Source organism: Emys orbicularis, chromosome 8 (assembly GCF_028017835.1).
Source record: "Emys orbicularis isolate rEmyOrb1 chromosome 8, rEmyOrb1.hap1, whole genome shotgun sequence".
NCBI classification, from domain to species: Eukaryota; Metazoa; Chordata; order Testudines; family Emydidae; genus Emys; species Emys orbicularis.
In genome coordinates this window covers 109,796,982-109,815,804 of record NC_088690.1, presented here as the reverse complement: position 1 = coordinate 109,815,804, position 18,823 = coordinate 109,796,982, and the positions used below count along the sequence as shown (strand labels likewise).

The following is an 18,823-nucleotide window of genomic DNA, read 5'->3' as shown; positions in this document are numbered from 1 at the left end:
GCTGCACGAGGGGCAGACGGCTCCTTGGTCGTCAGCTCTACGGGTCTGTCTCTGGCCCCTTCCCATCCTCCTCTGCCCCCTTCCCATCCTCCTCTGCCCTTCTGAATACCTGATGGAGGCAGTGCGAGGCCTATGCTCCCGGGAATCCATCACCCAGCCCACGTGGCATTCCATTGGGGGGTTCGAACTGTGCCGTGTCTTCCTCTTCCGGGGGGTCTGCAAGAGACAGCGGCGTAAGTGTCTTTTCTCCTGGGTTGACCCCTTCTCCCTCCCCCCCACTCCTGCGGCCACCCCAGACAGGAAGCAGGAGTCCCAAACCCCTCCTGGGTAGCTGAAAGCACCGTCACCCACACACGCAGCCTGAGCCCCCCAGGACATCTCACCTTGGCATCTATCGTCCTGCCCTCCTTCACCACTGGGTAGAACCGGGGCGTCTGCGTTGGGTCTTTCAGCTGAGGCGTGCGAGGGGTCCGGGGCGTCCTGGCGTTGCGATAGTTGGGCGATTCTGGCACAGTGGTTGGCAGAGATCGGGCGATGGTTGAAGGCTCCGGGACTCCGAATAGCTTATTGGCCAAAGCGTCGGTAGGAACTGCAGGAAGGAGAGGGGGATGGGAACAACCCCCAGAAACCAGCTCACACCGAGCTCTGGCTGAGGGGAAGGGGCCCCACGGGTTGTACTTGGAACCGCGTAGCAGAGATCTCTCCCTCCGAAGCCTGTTCAGGAGATGGACCAGACACGCAAGCTGCTGTCCCCTGCGCCTGGAGGAGCAACCTGCAGTTCTGACCTTTCACCGAACGCCTCCAGAAAGACAACACCAAGCGCCAGGGACGAGGCTGCTACGACCAAGCTGCAGCTGCCTCGGGTGGAAAGCACCACGTGGGGCTAAGAAGAGCACCCGCAGTTATGGGACTAGGGCTCTATGGTTCTGCCAGTCTGCCAGCTGGGACCAGGGAGCACCCTGTCCCCACACATACATACACACGGAAAAAGAGGAGACCCCATGTACCACTTCCCCGGCCAGGACACTGGACCAGCTGCACCACCAACCTGGTCCCACACGCAGATTCCTTCATTTCATTCATAAGATACAGCCAGTAGGTCTGACTGCGCAAATCACCTCCCTTGGAGCAAGAGATGTCACCTGGCAGCATGACCCACAGGCGAGACCTGTTAGAGTCTCCTACATCGCCTGGGAGACCCCTGAGTTTGAGCTCCCCCATCTCCCGGGACCCCGAGCTGCTCCGCTCTGGGCGAGCTGCGGGGCTAGATGGGAGGAGGCGCACTAGACCACGCCTCTACGGGTAGACTCCTGCAGGGATTCTCGGCAGCATGCGCCGCCTCTGTCCCAATGGAGCCGGGAGGGGGAGCCGGAGGGGAGGGGACACATTGCTCCTGGTTGAGGGAGCAGCAGTGCCCGAGCTGCTCCAGCCTGAAGAGTTGGGCGGCTGGAAACCATGGAGGGACCCGGGGCACGGAGCTCCACGCCGGGTCGCAGCAGCTTGCTGGGAGGTGATCTAGCACACTCCCGATTTCAGCGCCTTGTGCTGCAGACGTGATGGGCGGGATGATGGGGCAGTGGCCCCTCTGGTTCAGAGGGCCCCGAGCAGGACGGTTGGCGAGCACCCCCCCCACACACACACCTCCCCCTGGTGGGGTCACTAGAGCACTACGCTACACCCTTATCCCGATCCCCGGCTTGGCAGCATGCCAGCCACAGCATGACCGAGGCCACCGTTCCAGGTGCTCCAGCTGCTCGGCCGGCAGGGGATGGGTCCCAGCTCATTACCCACAGCACCAAGACACCCTGCCTCCCTTCCCTGCTCAGCAGAGTCACTCCAGGAGCTCCCCCCAGGGACAGCTGCCAGGTCAAAGACACCCGGCTCTCCCCAGGCAGATCAGGCTCGAGCTATGGGAACACTTCCCATCACTTAGGGACATCAGATAAGGCACATTCGGCAAACGTGCTAACGGCAGCACAATGCCACCGGCACCCAGGGCCGGCTTTAGGCCAATTCCCCCAATTCCCTGGAATCGGGCCCCACGCCTTGAGCGCCTTTTTCATTTTTTTTACTCGCCCGGCGGCGGTCTGGGTCTTCGGCAGCATTTCGGCGGCGGGGGGTCCTTCAGTGCCGCGGAAGACCCGGAGCGAGTGAAGGACCCCGCGCCGAAGACCCAGACCGCCGCCGGGTATTCGAATCGGGCCCCGCAGTTCCTAAAACCGGCCCTGCCGGCCCCATCTCTCCAGATTTCAGGCCCTGGAGCAGGAACAGCCAGCTTTATTCTCCAGGGCCAGAAGTAAGCGACACAAATACGTCCTTAATACCGCGTCTCTTACCTTGCTGGAATCTGGGGGGTCCAGGGGGGACTTCCTGGTTTGGATCGACAGGGGGCTCCGGGGTCAGAGTATCGAACTGCTCCCGGCTGATCATATTCACCTTCTTGAAGTTCTCAACTTCTTGCTGCATTTAGAGATAAAGAGGATGAGTAGCCAGCCCAACTGCCCTGCCCGCGACAGGACGGTTCATCCCGCTTCAGCCGAGAGCCTCCTCTGGGGTTCCACGCTGGCCCTGAGCAGACACTTCATCTGTGGCTCACCTCAAATCAAGCTGTTCCCTCCCACTGCCAGCACAGCCTGGACATGCCCTCTCCCTGTGGGTAACTACTGCAGCACCTGCCCATTTAGACCGGGAAAGGGAATCAGACTCAGTCCATGACCTGCTTTTAAAGGGGGCCCCACCCCTTCGTGCTAGTGGCAGCTCCCAGCACCGAGGGGCACGGCTCACCCCTCTGCGCCATGGACAGGACGAGTGAACCCTTCCATTCTCTCCCTACACGAGCGATTTGTGCTGCCCCGTGCACCCCTCACCCTCGGCTAGCGCAGCTCCCTGGCATCTCCGGCACGTCTGCTGTCCCAGTTATGTTTTTCTGGAGACGGGAAAGGGAAACCCTCCCGTGACAATGTCCTGCAGGGATGGGGCCGTCACTGTCTCATTGCTCTTAGCCAGCCCAACTCTCAATCCAACCTGGAGCTCTTCCAGAACAGCACCATGCTCATCTCTAGGAACAACGGCCTGGTGCCAGGGCACAAGCCTAGGCCGTGGGAGACCCAAGATTTGATTCCCAGCTCCGGACACTTCCTGGTGACCTTGAGCAAGGCACTTAAGTCTCTCTGTGCCTCAGTGCAATGGGGACCATACCAACGCTTCCCTACCCTCTTGGGGGTGATGTGAGGATAAATACATGAAAGTGCTAGAAGACACCGGCATCACCACCCCCTTCCTGCTCCTTTCACACTCACCTACTTCTGTCACCTCTAGAATGTCTTACAGCTCCCTTGGGCTCCAAGGTCGTTCAGGGACCAGCCTCCCCCAGGCCTCCAGCGCCTTCTTCACCCCCCCAGCCCCTCTCCTCTCTTGAGGTACTTACACAGGCTCCGAGTGCTCCCAAGCAGACACCCAGGTGTCCCCCTCCACGCACCACTCGCTGCCCACTTACTATGTGAATCTGCCTATGGCTTCCCAAACAGCACCTCCCTCAGGCCCTCTCCTCCTCACCCCCGCCCACTTCCGCCTCCTCATTCTCAGCTTCAATTTGCCCCCCACGGGACAGCTGTATTTCCCCGTCACGGTGTAGTACCAAGCACGGCTCCGCGTATGCCTGGGGAACCATCACAGACGTCCACGGCACTCAGTAAAACTGTTCTTCTACAACACACTGCAGTCTAAGGCCTTCTCGGGGGTTGGGGAGAGCGTGTTCTTATCCCGAGTGAGGTAACTTGGGTCAAAACAGCAGCGAAGACACGATACCTTGGCTTTTAACTCCAAGTCAAGCCCACAGGGGAGCCTGGGTTGAACTTGAATTGCTACGGCCTGGTCTACACTACAGTCAGGTCGACATAAAGCAGCTTACACCAACCCACCTCTATCAGTGACTACACTACGGTGTTGCTCCCGCCGATGTAAGTCGCTCACTACACTGACCTGGTAACTCCACCTCCGCGAGAGGGGTCCTGCTAAGGGTGATGTCGTTTGGGCGAGGCAGCGTCCGTGTAGACACTGCGTTGCTTACATCGCCTGTTGGCTGTCAGCCCGCGTGGGGATCACAGCTGGAGCCCCGGGGCAAGGAGGCTCCAGCGGTCAGTGCCCCACACAGTTAAGTTGGTGGAAGTGCTAATGGGGAGAATGCGCAGCACCACCAGAGGGGGTGTAATGTGGACATGAACCACCGCAGTCATTACTGAGGCGGCCGTACGGCGACCTAACTTAAGGCAACTTAATTTTGTAGCATAGACCAGGCCTGACTTGAGTCAAAAGCCAAGTTCCAGGGTCTTCCCTGCTATTTTAATCCCAGTTAGCTAACCCGAGTGAGAAACAGACCCCCTTCGTGTAGTGGCTACCCGCCTTCGCAGCCCAGCTAGCTTTCGCTCCCTGAACGGTTGTGCTCAAGAGAAAGTCTTGGAATCGGCTGCCCAGGACGTGGCACTTCAGAGAGAACAGAGACCACCTATAAAAAGCCTGAGTCTCTGGAGATGCGACAGGTCGTCGTGGCAATGGAAACAGTGCAAGGACCCAGCAACAGAGCAGGGGCTACGTGTGTGTGTGTGTGTGTGGGGGGGGGAGGTCATTGAAAAGCACTGTAACCAGTATTGTATTACCAGAGACGCGGTATGATCCTGAAATTAAAAATGCGACCACAACGCATAGGCATAAGGGGCCGCTTTAAACTGGCACCTCCTGACTTCTGAGCAGCGCAGCCTCCACGCAGGAATTTTTTGGGGTGGAATGATCCTAACCTGGCTCCCGCGTGCATGGAGAGACGAGTGTGGGGCGTCTCGGACAGCTAACAGTACTGCCCCTGCTCCCCTGCAGGGAGGCGTCATCTCCTCAAACTTCACAGAGACGCAGAAGCACTTTGCAGCTTGCTCTCCTCAGTCCCTCCCTTCCCAGCGTCTAGCTGCCTCTCCTTCAGCAATGTCACCCTGACTTTACCAGCTGCAGCTTGCAGGTGGTACTGTCACGGCGGCTTCCAATCTCGTTTCCACGGCCCAGAGTTCCTGGCTGCCAGGCCCCTAGCACGCCTGGAGGGCAAGCCCTAGAAAGGCTTACACACTGCCAGAGATTATATGATGCTCTACAAAGCCTGAAACAGACTCCAAGGTGCAGGCCACTGGCGCACGAGGAGGAAGACAGAACAGGGGATGGGAAAGATTGTTTTATGGAGCGATTGGCCGATAAGGTCAGGGACTTTCAAGTACAGGAGGCTGCATGAGCAGACAGTGGGAGCAGCCCAAAGGAGCGAGGATGGGACACGATGAGAACAGAGGTGAAGCGGGGAGGAAATGAGGCAGTTTTGGGGGAGATGGCGAGGAGCACAGATCTGCTGCAGGTCGAGAAAGGAAGGGGGAGATATGGTCCAAGTGGCAGGAAGGGACGAGGAACTGGTGTGGCTGGCTGGCTCCTGGCCAACTGCACCCATCACTCTAACTAAAGCCATTTTCCCTCCCAGGTGTCATGCTACTGCGGGATGAAAAGGAGCCGGAGCGGGCTCTCCGGAGCATGCTCGGGGCCGAAGCTAGCCATGCCGCTCCCTGTGACCCTGTTTGGCGGGTAGGAGTCCCAGATCCAGCACTGTCGGCTGGACGCCTTTCATGAGCACCATGCGATGCCCTCGCCCGCTCCTGTCTCAGGGCTCATCTGTGCAGAGCCGCACTGATTTTCAACCAGTGCAAGAGACAGCACGGTCGAGCCTGTTTCCGTCTGAACCAGGTTTATTTCGTTTAGCATAAGCTGGTTAGGAAGAGGTTTAAGTCCAAGTGAAAGAAGCCAGCTACCCAAACTGAAGTGAGAGCGTGTCCCACGTTCGGTTCGCACTGGATTAACTAAGCCAGGAGTAGGGTCACCCAGACGCACACTGGGACACAGGTTCTAGCTCTCACCTTGATCTGCGAGTATTCAGGCTCAAACTGCTCCGTCCACAGGTCCTGCTCGTAGTAATACAGCCCATCATTGATGACCTTGGCTAGCTCAGAGCTCATTTTCGCCCTGGAGGTGTGATTGCCTGTGCGATCCCCCCCGGGGTGCCGGCGCAGGTAAGGGGGCGTCTGCGTCACAATCAGGATCTTGTTCACGTCCCTGTCGTCGATCTCGTAGTCGGAGTCCTCGTCCGACCAGTCGGTGAAGGTGTTCTTACGGCCGTCTATCTGCTCCATTTCCTCGTCAAACAGGAAGTCCAGCTCCTCAGGCTCGTCTTGGTCCTTCTGTTTCTGTGGTGCCTTCGATTCCTCCACTTTCTAAAGGCAAACGGAGGAGAGGAGGAGCTGGAGGCCCTGGGGGATGCAGCTAGGACTCTGGGAGAACAGACCCCGCGAGACCCGCTGGGTTTTCAGGTCAGGAGCCAGGGAGAACTGCACATTTCTGCCCTTGATAGTGAACACTGGTCCAGCAAGACCCTGGTGCTGACTCAGCACAGCACATGGAGTGACCTGGCTGTCCTAAAGGCAGCAGGCTCTGTGCCGCTGAAAGAACAGGCCCACCTTCAGCTCACTGCTTTTTCCTCTAGGCCACACGAAGCTGACGGCCCACGTTCAGCCAGGAACGGCTCACATCAGGCAGTGACTCCATGCCCTCAAGGCTGAACGGGATGGGGGCAAGAGAGAACAGGGAAGCCACCCATGGGAGTCATGCCCCAGAAGCCAGTCCAGTACTAAACCTGCACCTGACTCATTGCGAGAGCTGGCCAGACAACTGCCAGCAAAACCCAGCCAGTTCCCAGACACTGCCCAGCTCCGTTCCCACCCGGTGGCGTTTCGCAGTTCAGCCTGCTACGGGGGGAGAGCCACACAGGCCACAAAGTACCTTGGGTCTGGCTGGGGAAGGCCGAGGCCTCTTCTTCACTTCAATCCACGTCTCTGAATCCAAGTCCGGTAAGCTGGCAGACAGGCCTTTGGGCATCGTCTTCAGGTTGCTGACCTCCTCCGTCTTAGTCGCCACAGGGCTGGCAGAGCGGGGAGAGCCGGGCGCAGATTCTAGATAAGTTTCGGGACAGACAAGGGTTTTATACATGGTATGTAAGTGTTTGTGCGTCCACCCATCCACGCAGGAAAGGACGGCCCCAAGGCAAGTAGCATGAGCTTGCGCGCCTTCAAGGGTCTTATTCTTAAAAAACCTGGAAGGAAAGTCCCAGAGAAAGCTGCCGCAGCAGCAAACACCAAGTCCAGAGAAGGGAAAGGCCTTGTAGCAAGGAAAGGCCTGCTAAAGGGAACCCTCTTGCCAATGCAGGATTGCTCCGTATGTCGTATTCTCCATAGTTTGTCATGTCTAGATGGAAAGGCCGGAGATTTGAAAAGCCACTCAGGGAATCTGGACATTCATTCTCCATTGAGTTTAGACAGCCCTGAGAAGTCTCAGCCCAAAGGGTATCAGGTGCTTGGCCCCTCCTCCATCTTCAGTAGGACCCTTCCCGGGAGAGTCAGGGTCTCAACGGGACAAATTACCAAAAAAAACCCGTCCACCCGCTATTAATGCCATGAATTGGTGATGGCACTAGATAGCTTCCCCCCCCCCAGTTACACACGCACCCCGACACGCCCCTCTAACCTGTTTCCTTTTGGAAGCTCTGCCGGGGGACGAACTCGGGGCAGTTGATGAGCTGAGAGAAGTCAGTCTGCGTGTAGTCTGCCATGGGGGGGCCAGGGAGAGGCCATTTTTCTGGCTGCTCCTTTCTCCTGATCTTCTGGTCCACAATCTCCACCACCTTGCTGTCCTTCAGAGCCTGGAGACCAAGCCCCCCGAGCGGTGTTAATTCAGAGACGCCCCTCGAGGGGCACCCATGTACCCCAGCCTGGAGGCTAAGGCTGCCTTTGCAGGGAGATGGAGACAGAACCCCGGCGTCTGCGCCGGGGAGGGAGCAACGTGCTCCCACTGGCTCATGTACCCTGAGGTTCCACCCAGTGGGGCAAGGCAGGAAGTCCGACTTGCTTGGCCTCACCTTGGGCAAGTCCCCCAACTGCCTCAGCATCTTCCCGGAGGTCAGCGGGAAAGCTGGGTTTGAGAGAATTGGGGACCGGACAGGAGGGGAGTGGGCGGAGCTGAGCTTTGCCCGGGAGCCGCTCGGACCAGCCCGTTCCCAGAGGCGACCCCGTCAGGAGCTCTCACCTTGACGATGAGGCCGACGTCCGTGGTCAGGGCCTGCACCCGGTGGAAGCTGGCGATCAAGGTGATGGGGAGGAAGCCTTCCGTGTCCATCTTGCGCCGCAGGAAGAAGTCCCGCTCCAGGTTGTCCACGCTGAAGTAGTACTCTCTGCACGGAGCACCAGCAGCAAAGGAGGGAGATGCAGACTATCACCGCCTTGTTCAGGCACCGCAGACCCCACGAGCCCCCTCCCACTGGGAGCTCCAGCCTTTCCTGTGACAGCAGGCGCCCTGGGACCGCAGTGAGATGCTGGAAGCTGCCCTGTGTGACCGCCAGCCGCATGAGGAGCGGCTCGTTAGCGGCGCTGGGCAAAGCAGAGCTCAAGCGCAATCCCTGCCAGGGAAGTTACGTGACTCTCCAGTAGTGGCTCAGCTCCGAGGGGCGTATCCGTTCATGCATCTCCCCAAAAGAGGGCTGGACCCGAGGAAAGGCATCACCCCTGTACTTCGCTGCCCCCTCGCCTCGACAGCCCGAGTCCTGCACCTGCAACCCGGCCTGCTCACAGCCAGACTGTTCGCTCTTGCTTGTATCCCAGGGTACCTGAAGGCCCCAACTCAGCCAGGGGTCCCGTCAGACTAGGTTCTGTGCACAGAGTCCCTGCCCCACAGAGTTTATTGTCTAAACGAAGATCATGGGTGGGCAAGAGACCCAGTTTACAGGTGGGGAATTGAGGGACTGAGAGTCAAGAGCCTTGTTCAAGGGAGTCTCTGGCAGAGCAGGGAACTGAGCCCAGGTCTGGAGTCAGTCCCATGCCCTAGCCACAAGCCACACCCTTCTGGTTTCGGTAACTCCATGGCAGACAGAAGCATCGACTGCCAGCCTGTGGCAAGAACGTGGCTGCGTTCCCTCCTGAGGCAGCGTCTATTGAGTATCTCAGGTAAGTCGGGTACCACGTTTTGAGCCGATTTCAGCCCCCGTGTGGGCTCACAGAGCTTCTCTGCCCCACGTTACACCACGGCAAGAGAGGACAAATCCCAGTCCCTGGCTCTGCTGGCTAGGGACGCCCCCAGCCCCCAGGGGAAGCACTTACATCTGCCGCTTGATGTAGTCCTTGAGCAGCTCCTGATCCACGCTGTACAGCTCTGTGCTGCTGACGTTATCGAAGTAGTAGGTGATGTTACTGGCGTACTTCTGGGTGCGCGAGCCGTCCGAGCTGTCGAATTTCCGGTAGCCGTACTGGTAGTCAAAGTGCGCTGAGAGAGGAACAAAGGCAGGATTTTCAGAGGGGCACGTGACATCTATTGTCCCCGGGGCTTCATGATCTTCCTGAGGGTGTGGCATTGTGATACAACCCAGGCATTACCACCAGCACCAACAATCCCAGTAAGGGCCCAGAACCCAGCAGCACTCTGGCCAGTCACAAGGGAGAACTGCACAGGAACGCCGAAGGGAGCCATTCCAATACAGAGTCCTGCCCCAAGGCAATTCCCGAAATCTGTAAATACCACGGGCAAACAGAACAAGGGCTGGGGGTAGGTGTCCAGACACTGCAGCAATTCCAGCAGAGACCCCTCCAGCTTTGCAAAGCCCCTGCTGCTACCAGCCGTCTCCTTAAAGAGCAAGGACAGGGACCCAGACAGCGGCAGGAGCTTGAAAACCCCGCCGCCCGCCCTGCTTTAGCCATCAGGAGAGCTGGAAGGCGGAGCCTTTTGGGTGAACAAAGCCCTGGCCATTGTCACAGCAAAGTCAGCTGGATTTTCATGGCCCCAGCAAATGACAAATCACCACCACATGAACTAGCGGGCTCACGCAGCCCCATCCCCTGGGAGCTGTCCATCATCCAGGAGTCCTCTCTCCTCATTCGTTCTCTCCCCCCAAGACGAACACGAGGAAGAGGACTGAGAAGAGAAGCTGCAGCTCTGGGCTGAAGCTCTCAACAGCACACTGCAACTCACGGTAGCTCTGTAATTAGGGGCACCTCGCCACGTTTTCCTTTCACGCTCTGTCTTCTGCACTCCCTGGCCCAGCCGGGGCTTTGGAGCCCCTTGCTGGAATGGGCATGGCCGGCTTCCCCGGAGCAGCTGTCTCCCCCCCAGAGACCCCTCACTGGGAGCAGCTATTCTGTCATGCTCACGGCACAGACCGGCACCCAGCCAGGGGCTGGTGGGGAACTTGCATTTCTCTGAGTGGGGCAGGGCTCCGGCAGCCAGAAACGCAAGTTCACAGCGCTGCACTGGGAGGGCCCGGCGCCACCGCGGGTACATTCTATCTCAGGACCTGAGGACGATGGGGGGAAAATTTAACCCAACTAGTGCTTAGGCTCATACTCAAAGCAGATCCAGCCATGCGCTGATGGGAGGAGCTAGCCGCCTACTGAGAGGAGACAGGTGATCCAGTGCTGACCCGGGTTTTGCCGGTACCGGGTTCAAGTCCCTATCTGCCAGGCTTCCTGGGTGACTTTGGGTAGGTCACAGTCTCCCTGGGCCTCAGCTCCCCATTTACAGAGGAGGACCGCAATGGGGACCATATAAACACTTCAGAAAAGCCGGTCCTTAACCCTCACTCGGGATGCTCATCCACACATGACTTATGGATCCCACGACACTTCTCAAACCACCAGGCAGCCCGGGTATCCTGGCCAACGTGCCCTCCACATCCAAGGCCGCGTCCGAGGGGGAGAGTTACTCGTGATCCCGCCCCCATGCTGCGCTAACCGACAGTCCCTGAATTGCCAGGACCGAAGTCTGTCTGGCGAAACGCCGAGGTACCCAGAGCACGGACGATACTTTTCTCCGTCTGTGCAGGATCCATTTCTGCAGCTGACCTGTACCAAACTAGGGCTGTTTATCAGCTCCACGGCTACCGTTCCACGTGGTGAGTTACGGTATTTTCTAGCTTGGTGGGTTTTGGCCTGCGGTGAATGCTCGCACCCCAGGTGACCTGAAGACACAGGGCTGTGAGGAATGAGACAGGCCTGACTGTTCCCATGTGCACTCAAACACCATCACCCCCAAATCCTTTCCCACCTTCCTGAAGAACAAACCAGCTCCAAGCCCCCATCACTCCAGCAGCAGCAGTCAGTCACTGTCCCCTTACAAAAGGGACTCCGAGGACGGGGTGCAGCCCATTGCTGACTGCATCATGCCCAGTTACAGACACCCAGAACGAGGCTATACGTACAGCGAGTGCCTCCTCTTCCTCGACTCCTGCCCCGGCCTCGGCCGCGGCCCCTGCCCCGGAAGGCTCCTCGCACCGCTCCTCCCTCGCTCTTGACGCTGGAGGTTTCGTCGTGATCAGGCCAGTTCCGCTCATGCTTGTTATCCGGGTGCCAGCCTGCGGAGGAGCAAGGGCGGGCACAGGAGGGACGCGAGAGGTGAGGTCAAAGCGCCCTCTGCTAGCTCTGATGTGCAATTAGGCCTGGGGATTGTACCCCGGCCGAGGGACGCTTCCCCCTTGTCCTTTGGCAGGGACCAGAGTGCTCTGGAAGGAGTCTAGCATCTAAAACAATTCCATCCCCTGTGCAATGCTCCCTGAACACGTGACAAGGCTAAAGCCCTTCTCTGCTCTGTGCCCAGATGAGCTCTCTACCTCGGGGGCAAATGCTGCAGAGCCCGGGCTTTCCCCGACCCTCTCCTGCGTTGGAGAAGCGTGGCTGGGAAAGGGCCCACCTGGCATTCGCGTACCACGACCGACACCACTCCCAGAGCTTCCCTTTGGATATCGTTCGTAGCGTGCCCCTGACCGCAGCATCCAGGAGCTGCTCCCTGCCCTTGCAAGTCTCCAGCTCCGGTGATGGCTGTGGAAATGCCACAGGCAGGCTGGGAATGCTGCAGCAGCAGCGCCCCCAGGTGCCGAGACGGGGGAGCTACCGTCTGACCCCGCCCCAGCCCAGCCCACCCACCTTTCAATTCACTGCGGTTGTTGGAGAGGTGCCTGTGCTGCTCGTTCTGCCGGTTGTTCCGAGAGGCCGTTTTGTCCCTGGGCGCCTCCGCCTTCATGTCTATTTGCAGAGGGACCCACTTGTGCTTGTTGCCTGAATGAGGGCGTGACACAGCTTTAAAAGGAAGAACAAATATTTGCTTCCACCCCCACCCTCCCCTGGCTCCCTGCATGTTCAAGCAGGGACAGAATCTAGGATGCAGCCAATTCCAGGCCAGAAGGCGCTTGGGCCTCTCACACAGATCCCTCTGTGAGGCTCCTGCTGGACCAGTGCCCTGAAAACAGACTCAGAGAGACTGCGAACCACAGCACAGGAGGGCTGGGTGCTGCTCCCTTACCCCCAGTCTCTGCCGCTCTGGGGAGCTCAGGGCCATGGTGCTGCTGGTAGAACCACTGGACTTCAAAGCTTTCTGCCTCATGTATTTGGCACTTGCACATGGCCCCAGAGTCACACAGGGACCTCGGACCTGACCTGGTGAACTTCAAAGCACCAAGAGGAGACCAAGACTGTTCTTGCCACTGCGTGCACCTCGCTCAGTGCTGGACTGCCCGTTGTGCCCTGGGATCGAACCAGGCTTCCCCCTGGAAAGCCACCTCTTCGGGTCAAGTGCAACTGACATCTCCCAATGCACAGCCAGCCACTGCCCCAGGAAAGATGATGAATGGGGCCCATCCATCCGAGGCAGGCTATGGTCTTCCCAGAACTGATCAAGGTCTACAGAAAGGTCCCTGTACCCATGAGATGAGGGGCGGCACTGTCACGCTCCTGATTTTCTAGTTCTGCTGATTTTTGCAAGCTGCTTCTTTCCGACGCGTTTGCCTCTCTCTCTGCAGTCTCGTGGGGACTGTCCCTGCAGCAGCAGCCGGCTGAGGGCTGGTCTACACTGGGAACTGACATGGGCATAGTTACATCTCGCAGGGCTGTGAAAAATCCCCATGCAGACAGTGCTAGGTTGACGGACGAATTCTCTCGGGGAGGTGCGTTAACTACGTCAATGGGAGAACCCCGCCTGTTGGCACTGGGCGTGTCTACACGGAGTGCTGCAGCTGGGCCGCTGTAGCAGTGTAAGTGTAGACGTCCCCTGACTCTTTGCTACCCCAGCTACTCTGAGAGGGAACAGGAGCGACGCCAAGACTCCTGGAGGGCAGAGGTGGCCGATGCACAGATTCCAGGCCCGGCACCGGCTGCCCCCTCAGATCCAGGGACAAAGCCTCACTCCCTTCCACGCCTATCCATTATCTCTTGTTTACAAGCAGCTACAATGGAGCCTAAGCCCAGGTTCCACGTGCCTCTAACATCGTCCAGCAATAGACCCCCTCTCGCCAGCTGACCCCAACCAGCAGAGATTAGCTAATGCCCTCTCCCCAGAGGCTGTAGAAAAGAGAAACTTCCCCTGGAGCTGAACAGAGCTGGACTAGTTTGGATCAAGCAGAGTAGGGGAGCGAATCCCAGAGCAGAGGGACACTCATGGGAAACACCCTGCAAACAACTGATACAGGTCTAGCACCCCACTCAATAGCTGTGGCTGCACTGGGGTGGGGGGGGAGGGGGGGGAGGGAAAGAGAGAGAGAGAAGGAAAGGGAGGGTTGGGGAGTCTCAGGTTGGTAGGTGCCAGGCCATTCAGGGCTTCATAGGCCAAAAGCAAAATCACCAGTAATTCTATCCAGCAACCCAAAAGGCAGCCAGGGCGGATGGCGAAACAGCAGGACTCTCTGCTTAGCAGGCGCCATGCCTTGCTTCTGCACCAGCTTGTGAATGGATTTCAGATGCAGCCCCGAGGGACGCAGGTTACAATCGCCCATCTGGATGTGGCCAGAGAACTACGATAGCCAGGGCAGCAGGACATCAAAGGTCACCATGTCATGGAAGCTGGCTCGGCCAGAACCAAATCCCCAATCTTCCGGCAGCCCCCTGGAATCTCGCCCACCCTGCCCCCATCCTCACCTTTCTTCTTCTGGGCCAACTTCTGGTTGTCGTCGTCCCCGTTCTTCTCCTCCCCGGACTCGTCCGATTTGGTTTTCAGGTTCTCTTTGCCATCGCTCCCGTCCCCTTTCTCCTGTTCTTTCATGTCTTTCTTGATGGGCAGCTTCCGGAGGGGCTGGGGTTTGGGTGGCTGCTGGAGACAAGAGCCAGGCAGGTGAGGCAAAGGGTGGTGGGAGCTGGCTCAGGACAGACTCCGCAGAGCTGGTCAGATCCACCTGCCAGGGTCACGCCCATCTAGCCCCGCAGAGGGGAAGCGGGAAGGACAGTCACTAGTCTGGGGACGGGATCCCAGCATCTCACCTTGGGGAGACATCAGGTCCTGGTAAAGAGCAGCTTAGCTAGCAAGGGCTTGAAGACAAGTTGGAGCGAGCTTTGCATGCGCCATCCTCACCCCCAGTGCACACTCGGGCCGGTACCGACAAGAGTTGCCCCCCCACCCCCACGAGGGGGAACAACAGTGGGGAGAGGATTCCTAAATACAGGGAGGGGACATAAGGGATGCTCAGAGCTGCCTGTTGCATTGAGATGCTGGATCTGATGAAGATTCTCACCACAGGGGGGGAGAGGCTGGGTAGCAACGGGGCACGGAGAGACAGCAGCTATTGCATGGCCAGGAAACGAATGCTGAAAGAAAGGTGCCCAAAAATAGAAGGACTTTGACAGCTCTAGCATCTTGGCTGCAGCAGCGCGGGGCCATGCCCCTCATGAGTGCCAGTGTTAGCGGGCACCAAGCCACGGGCTGTTCTGCTGCTCTGCTTTCACCTGGGTAACTCGACCCCTGTCACCAGAGAGCCGGCTTACTGCACTTCCCTGCCCAACTCGCTGTGCCCGGGGTTCAGAACAGGATCCAGGATCCCTGGCCCAGAATAGCACCGCTGAGCGAGGGAGCCCAACGTGCAGGGAATCCCTAAAAGGAAATCCTCTGTACCCGGGACCACAGCAAGCTATTCCTGGCTACCTCCTGAGCCGATGCCCAGCACCCCGAAGAGTCGCTCAGCTGGAGTGACCAGCGCTACAGCAGGAGAGAGGCAGTGCCCACAGGGCCATGCCCTGAACTCCAGCTCTGACCCCCCCCCCCCCCCTAGAAAACAACACCAATGAACGCTCTTGGCTGAGATTCCCCTGGGGCCTCCTGCCTCCGAGATGAGCAGTGCACAGAGGGGCTCTCCCATGTAACCTACCATCCAACATGTGCTAACACACGGAGAACATACGTGGATTACAGCCAGCTGGGGGCTGCTCATGTATGGAAGTGACAAGGGAGCAGCCTGGAGGGCGCGAGCCTTCCTGGCACACAGGCCCTTCTCCCAGCAGGAGGGTCATCTGTGCTGACACACCGCAGACGGGGCTGGCTAAGGCAGTCATGAAAGTGCAGTTTTAACCAGCATGGGGTCACCGGCTTCACAACCGGACCACTTCCTTCTGGCCTGCAAAGGTCCCAAACTCTATCTGTTTCTGAGATTAGTGGGCAGGGGAACATAGGAAGAAAAAACAGTTTCACCTCAAGGGTTAATTCTAGAGGACAACAGTGCAGAATTGGGGGGTCAGGGAAGGGGAGGAACTCCAGGCTGAAAGAGGAGCTGGGCGCTGGGCTGGAGGAGAGATGCCATCTCACCTCCACTTCAGGAAGCAGCATGTTGTGATACCAACTTCAGAACAGCCGCACAAGCTGAGGGCATCTGGCTTCATTTCTCCCTCGGCTTGAGAAGGCTGCAGGAGCCTGGTACGTTCTGAGCCACAGGGAGGTCGTGTTTAGAAAGCGGCATTCATCCCCCCAGGCACACAGGGCACTGTCATTGTGCGGATTTTGGGTATTGTGAACAGCCAAGTGTCTTCTCAGTGGGTAGATGAAAGTGCTTCCAACTCACACAAGCAAGTGGAAGCTTGGCACAGAATGTTCCTCACTGACGGCTCAAACTGCTCCTTTCGCTTTTTTTATTATTATTAAAGGGACAATCCAAGTCCAGTCTCCAATCTGAACCGTGTAAAAGCAATCTTTTACCCAACCTAAGCAACACACCCAGGCTTGTGTTTTGTTTGCAATTCTGACAAACAGATGTTTAAAATATCCATTCCCCTGCCCTTCCAACCCAAACATCGTAGCCTCCAGAACTGGAACGCAAAACCACCTAGGAATGGAAGTGAAACAAGACCTGCAGGATCTACGATTTTAAAAATAGATAGAGGAGATTCTAGCTCTTATGGTTGCAGGGATCACCTTTAAACATCACTCTAGCATAAAGCTGATGGAATGCCATCTTGCCGAGGCTGCCCGCAGCCTCGGCACCTCCGCTGCTGCTCAGAGCTTTGCTCAACAGCAGCAGCCTGAAATTAATAAGTGCTTGGGTCAATTTCATGACAACAATTCAGAACCCTGTGGGTTACAAGGAAACTGACAATAACAGGGCCAGTTTCATGTTGCTGCTGGGAAAAGCAGTGAGCAGCTGAGACATGCACTGGTGCTCTTCACTGGGTAAGTCTTTATAAGAAAGGTGGCTACATTTAGCAGACACAACCGCTGCTCCTTTCTAGTAACAAAAGGGGGCTTCAAGCTCAGGAACCCACTAGCAGGAGACTACAAATGATAAACCATGCCCCGAGCAGGGGCCAGAGGCATCACCTGGGTAGGAAGCTAAGGAAAGCTGGCTGGGCTCGAGTGCTGCCTGAGGGCAGCTGGGCCTTTTAGTACGTTTAGTTCTCTGGTTAGTGGGAGGCTGCTGAATGTGTCAAGAACCAGAGGGTGTATAAGGGAGACAGAGGGGACCCATTAAAGGTGAGACTAGTATGAAGAAGAGCCAGAGAGCTAGAAAGCAAAGAGGAAAACAGACACTGAAAACAGCACAGGGAAATATACGCTGGCCTGTTATGAGAAAAAGAAAAGCGAAGGGAACAAAGAAAGCAACTCACACAAACTTACATTGTAAAGGCATTAGAATCTGCCCAGAGAAATACACAAACAATACACAGCTGTTTATTCCTTGCATTCCAGGGAGCAGCAGCCTAGCGCTTTCCACTGTGGCTAGCAGGACTAGTCCATCAACTAGCAGGTCTCGGGTAACTTTTCCGAACCCTGCTACAATAATCTGTGGTGTTATTGGTAAAATAGGCATTGAAATGTGATAAAGGAAGATTTCAGCTGACTGTGTCTATTTCAGCTGTTTTAGGGACAGAGAAGCCCTCAGGAGACCTTGCTTCCAGAGGAAAAGCCCACAGGACATCTTGGTCTTGAGCAGTCAACTTTTCTAGAGCTCTCTGCCTTCAGAGAGAAGAGGGGACATCACTCATTCGCCAGGGAAAGCTCGGATGTTGCCGTACAGTAGAGAGTTTTGTTCGCAGGGTCGTGCTTCTTACCTGGATGCTCTTGTGGGCTATTTCTCCAGGGGTCGGCCAGTTCGTGGCATCACCAAAGTCACCGACCTTTATTCAAAAAACAGAGAGAGATCTCGTTAGTACAGTAATCTCAAGCGCTGGTTCTGACGGGCTGCTTCCTCGCATTCAATAGGCCAATATCCCTCCTCCCCCTTCCAGAGCACAGGGCCTGGGCTAGAGGATCGGACCAACAGCCCCTGACCCCATCCAGCAGCGTCCAGTACCAGATGCTTCAGAGAAAGAGACAAGAAACATCCTCATGGACAGCCATGGAATAACATGCCCAAAGGGGACGTTGCTGCCTACCCCAGGGGGATCTGAGGTTGGTTTATGCCCTGAAGCCTCAGGGTGTATAACCCTTAAAATCCTGTCTAAGAAGCGTGAATAATTATTATCCACATAAAGTGTCACCCTCTTTAAAATCCTGTTAAGCACTTGATCTCAGTGACCTCATGGGCAACAAGTTTCACCGGCTAGTTATAGATGGCATAAAATATTATTGTCCGGTGGTTTTAAATGTGCTGCCTTGGAGTTGGTTGAACATCCCCCTATTCTTGAATGATGGATGAGTGCACCGCAGACCCACTCTGGGCGCTTCGCTGTACCTTCCTACTGCTAGCTGGCCACAGAGCTGGATGACCCTGCTTTTAGCTCAGACAGAAGACGGTCACATGTTCAGAGCCACAAGGGTCAGGTTCAAGCCCCGTGGCCAACAGCTCACCCAGATGAGCGGTGTAATAAAATCAGAAATAGCAGCTGCTGACACCCTCTTTATACGCCTCACTACTGCGTGGAAGGATCATCTCTTCCCTAGGCCAACCTGCTCTCTCTAGCCCCCTAGGCAATTTTGTTGTCAGTCTCTAAATCCCCTCTATTTCTGCACTCAGATGTCTGGAGCTGAACTCTAACATCATCCTGGTGCCGCCTGGTGGGGTCAGACCACAACTGCAAGGCTCGGCGGGGTTTCAGCCCAGCCCTGTTTCCCTTAAAGAGGAGTAATCCAGCTGGGATACTGAATTCACTTTAAAGTTCATTCTAAAAGCTCGTGCCACCTGGCGGCAGATGACTGCAGGGCTCACGCACATTAAACAGCACAATTGCAATCAAGTGCTGCCAATTACACGAGCCAGCAGCAGCACAGAGCAGCAGAGCTCTGTGCTCAATTGACGGCAAGAACAGGCATCTGGTTTCAATTCAATCCACCCCGAGCAGCCTCCAAGGCCACTCACAACACACCATTCATGCGCCTTCCCCTGTGGGGCTGGAGCTTGCCAGCGAAGCGGTTTGGTTTGCAGGGCAGTTATACCGTTTACTGGGGTCTCCACTCGATCTAGTTTTCAAACCTGATTCTTTGAGAACGAGAGGTGTTTGCAGGGGGAAAGAGGCAGGGCGTGGCTGTC

The 18,823-nt window shown here is 56.9% G+C and overlaps 1 protein-coding gene across 1 annotated transcript in view; it reads right to left on the bottom strand.

Annotated features, from left to right (window-relative positions):
• The window catches only part of LARP1 (La ribonucleoprotein 1, translational regulator), a 72,466-nt gene that overhangs the window by 4,909 nt on the left and 48,734 nt on the right, over positions 1-18,823 (bottom strand). The window contains exons 3-14 of the mRNA XM_065408814.1: positions 17,406-17,471; positions 14,016-14,187; positions 12,033-12,164; positions 11,312-11,464; positions 9,222-9,384; positions 8,155-8,299; positions 7,597-7,771; positions 6,856-7,025; positions 5,937-6,290; positions 2,337-2,460; positions 384-589; positions 110-216 (exon numbers count right to left, since the gene is read on the bottom strand). Coding sequence (XP_065264886.1) covers positions 110-216; positions 384-589; positions 2,337-2,460; positions 5,937-6,290; positions 6,856-7,025; positions 7,597-7,771; positions 8,155-8,299; positions 9,222-9,384; positions 11,312-11,464; positions 12,033-12,164; positions 14,016-14,187; positions 17,406-17,471 — 1,967 coding nt within the window. The remainder of the gene's footprint in view (positions 1-109; positions 217-383; positions 590-2,336; positions 2,461-5,936; positions 6,291-6,855; positions 7,026-7,596; positions 7,772-8,154; positions 8,300-9,221; positions 9,385-11,311; positions 11,465-12,032; positions 12,165-14,015; positions 14,188-17,405; positions 17,472-18,823) is intronic.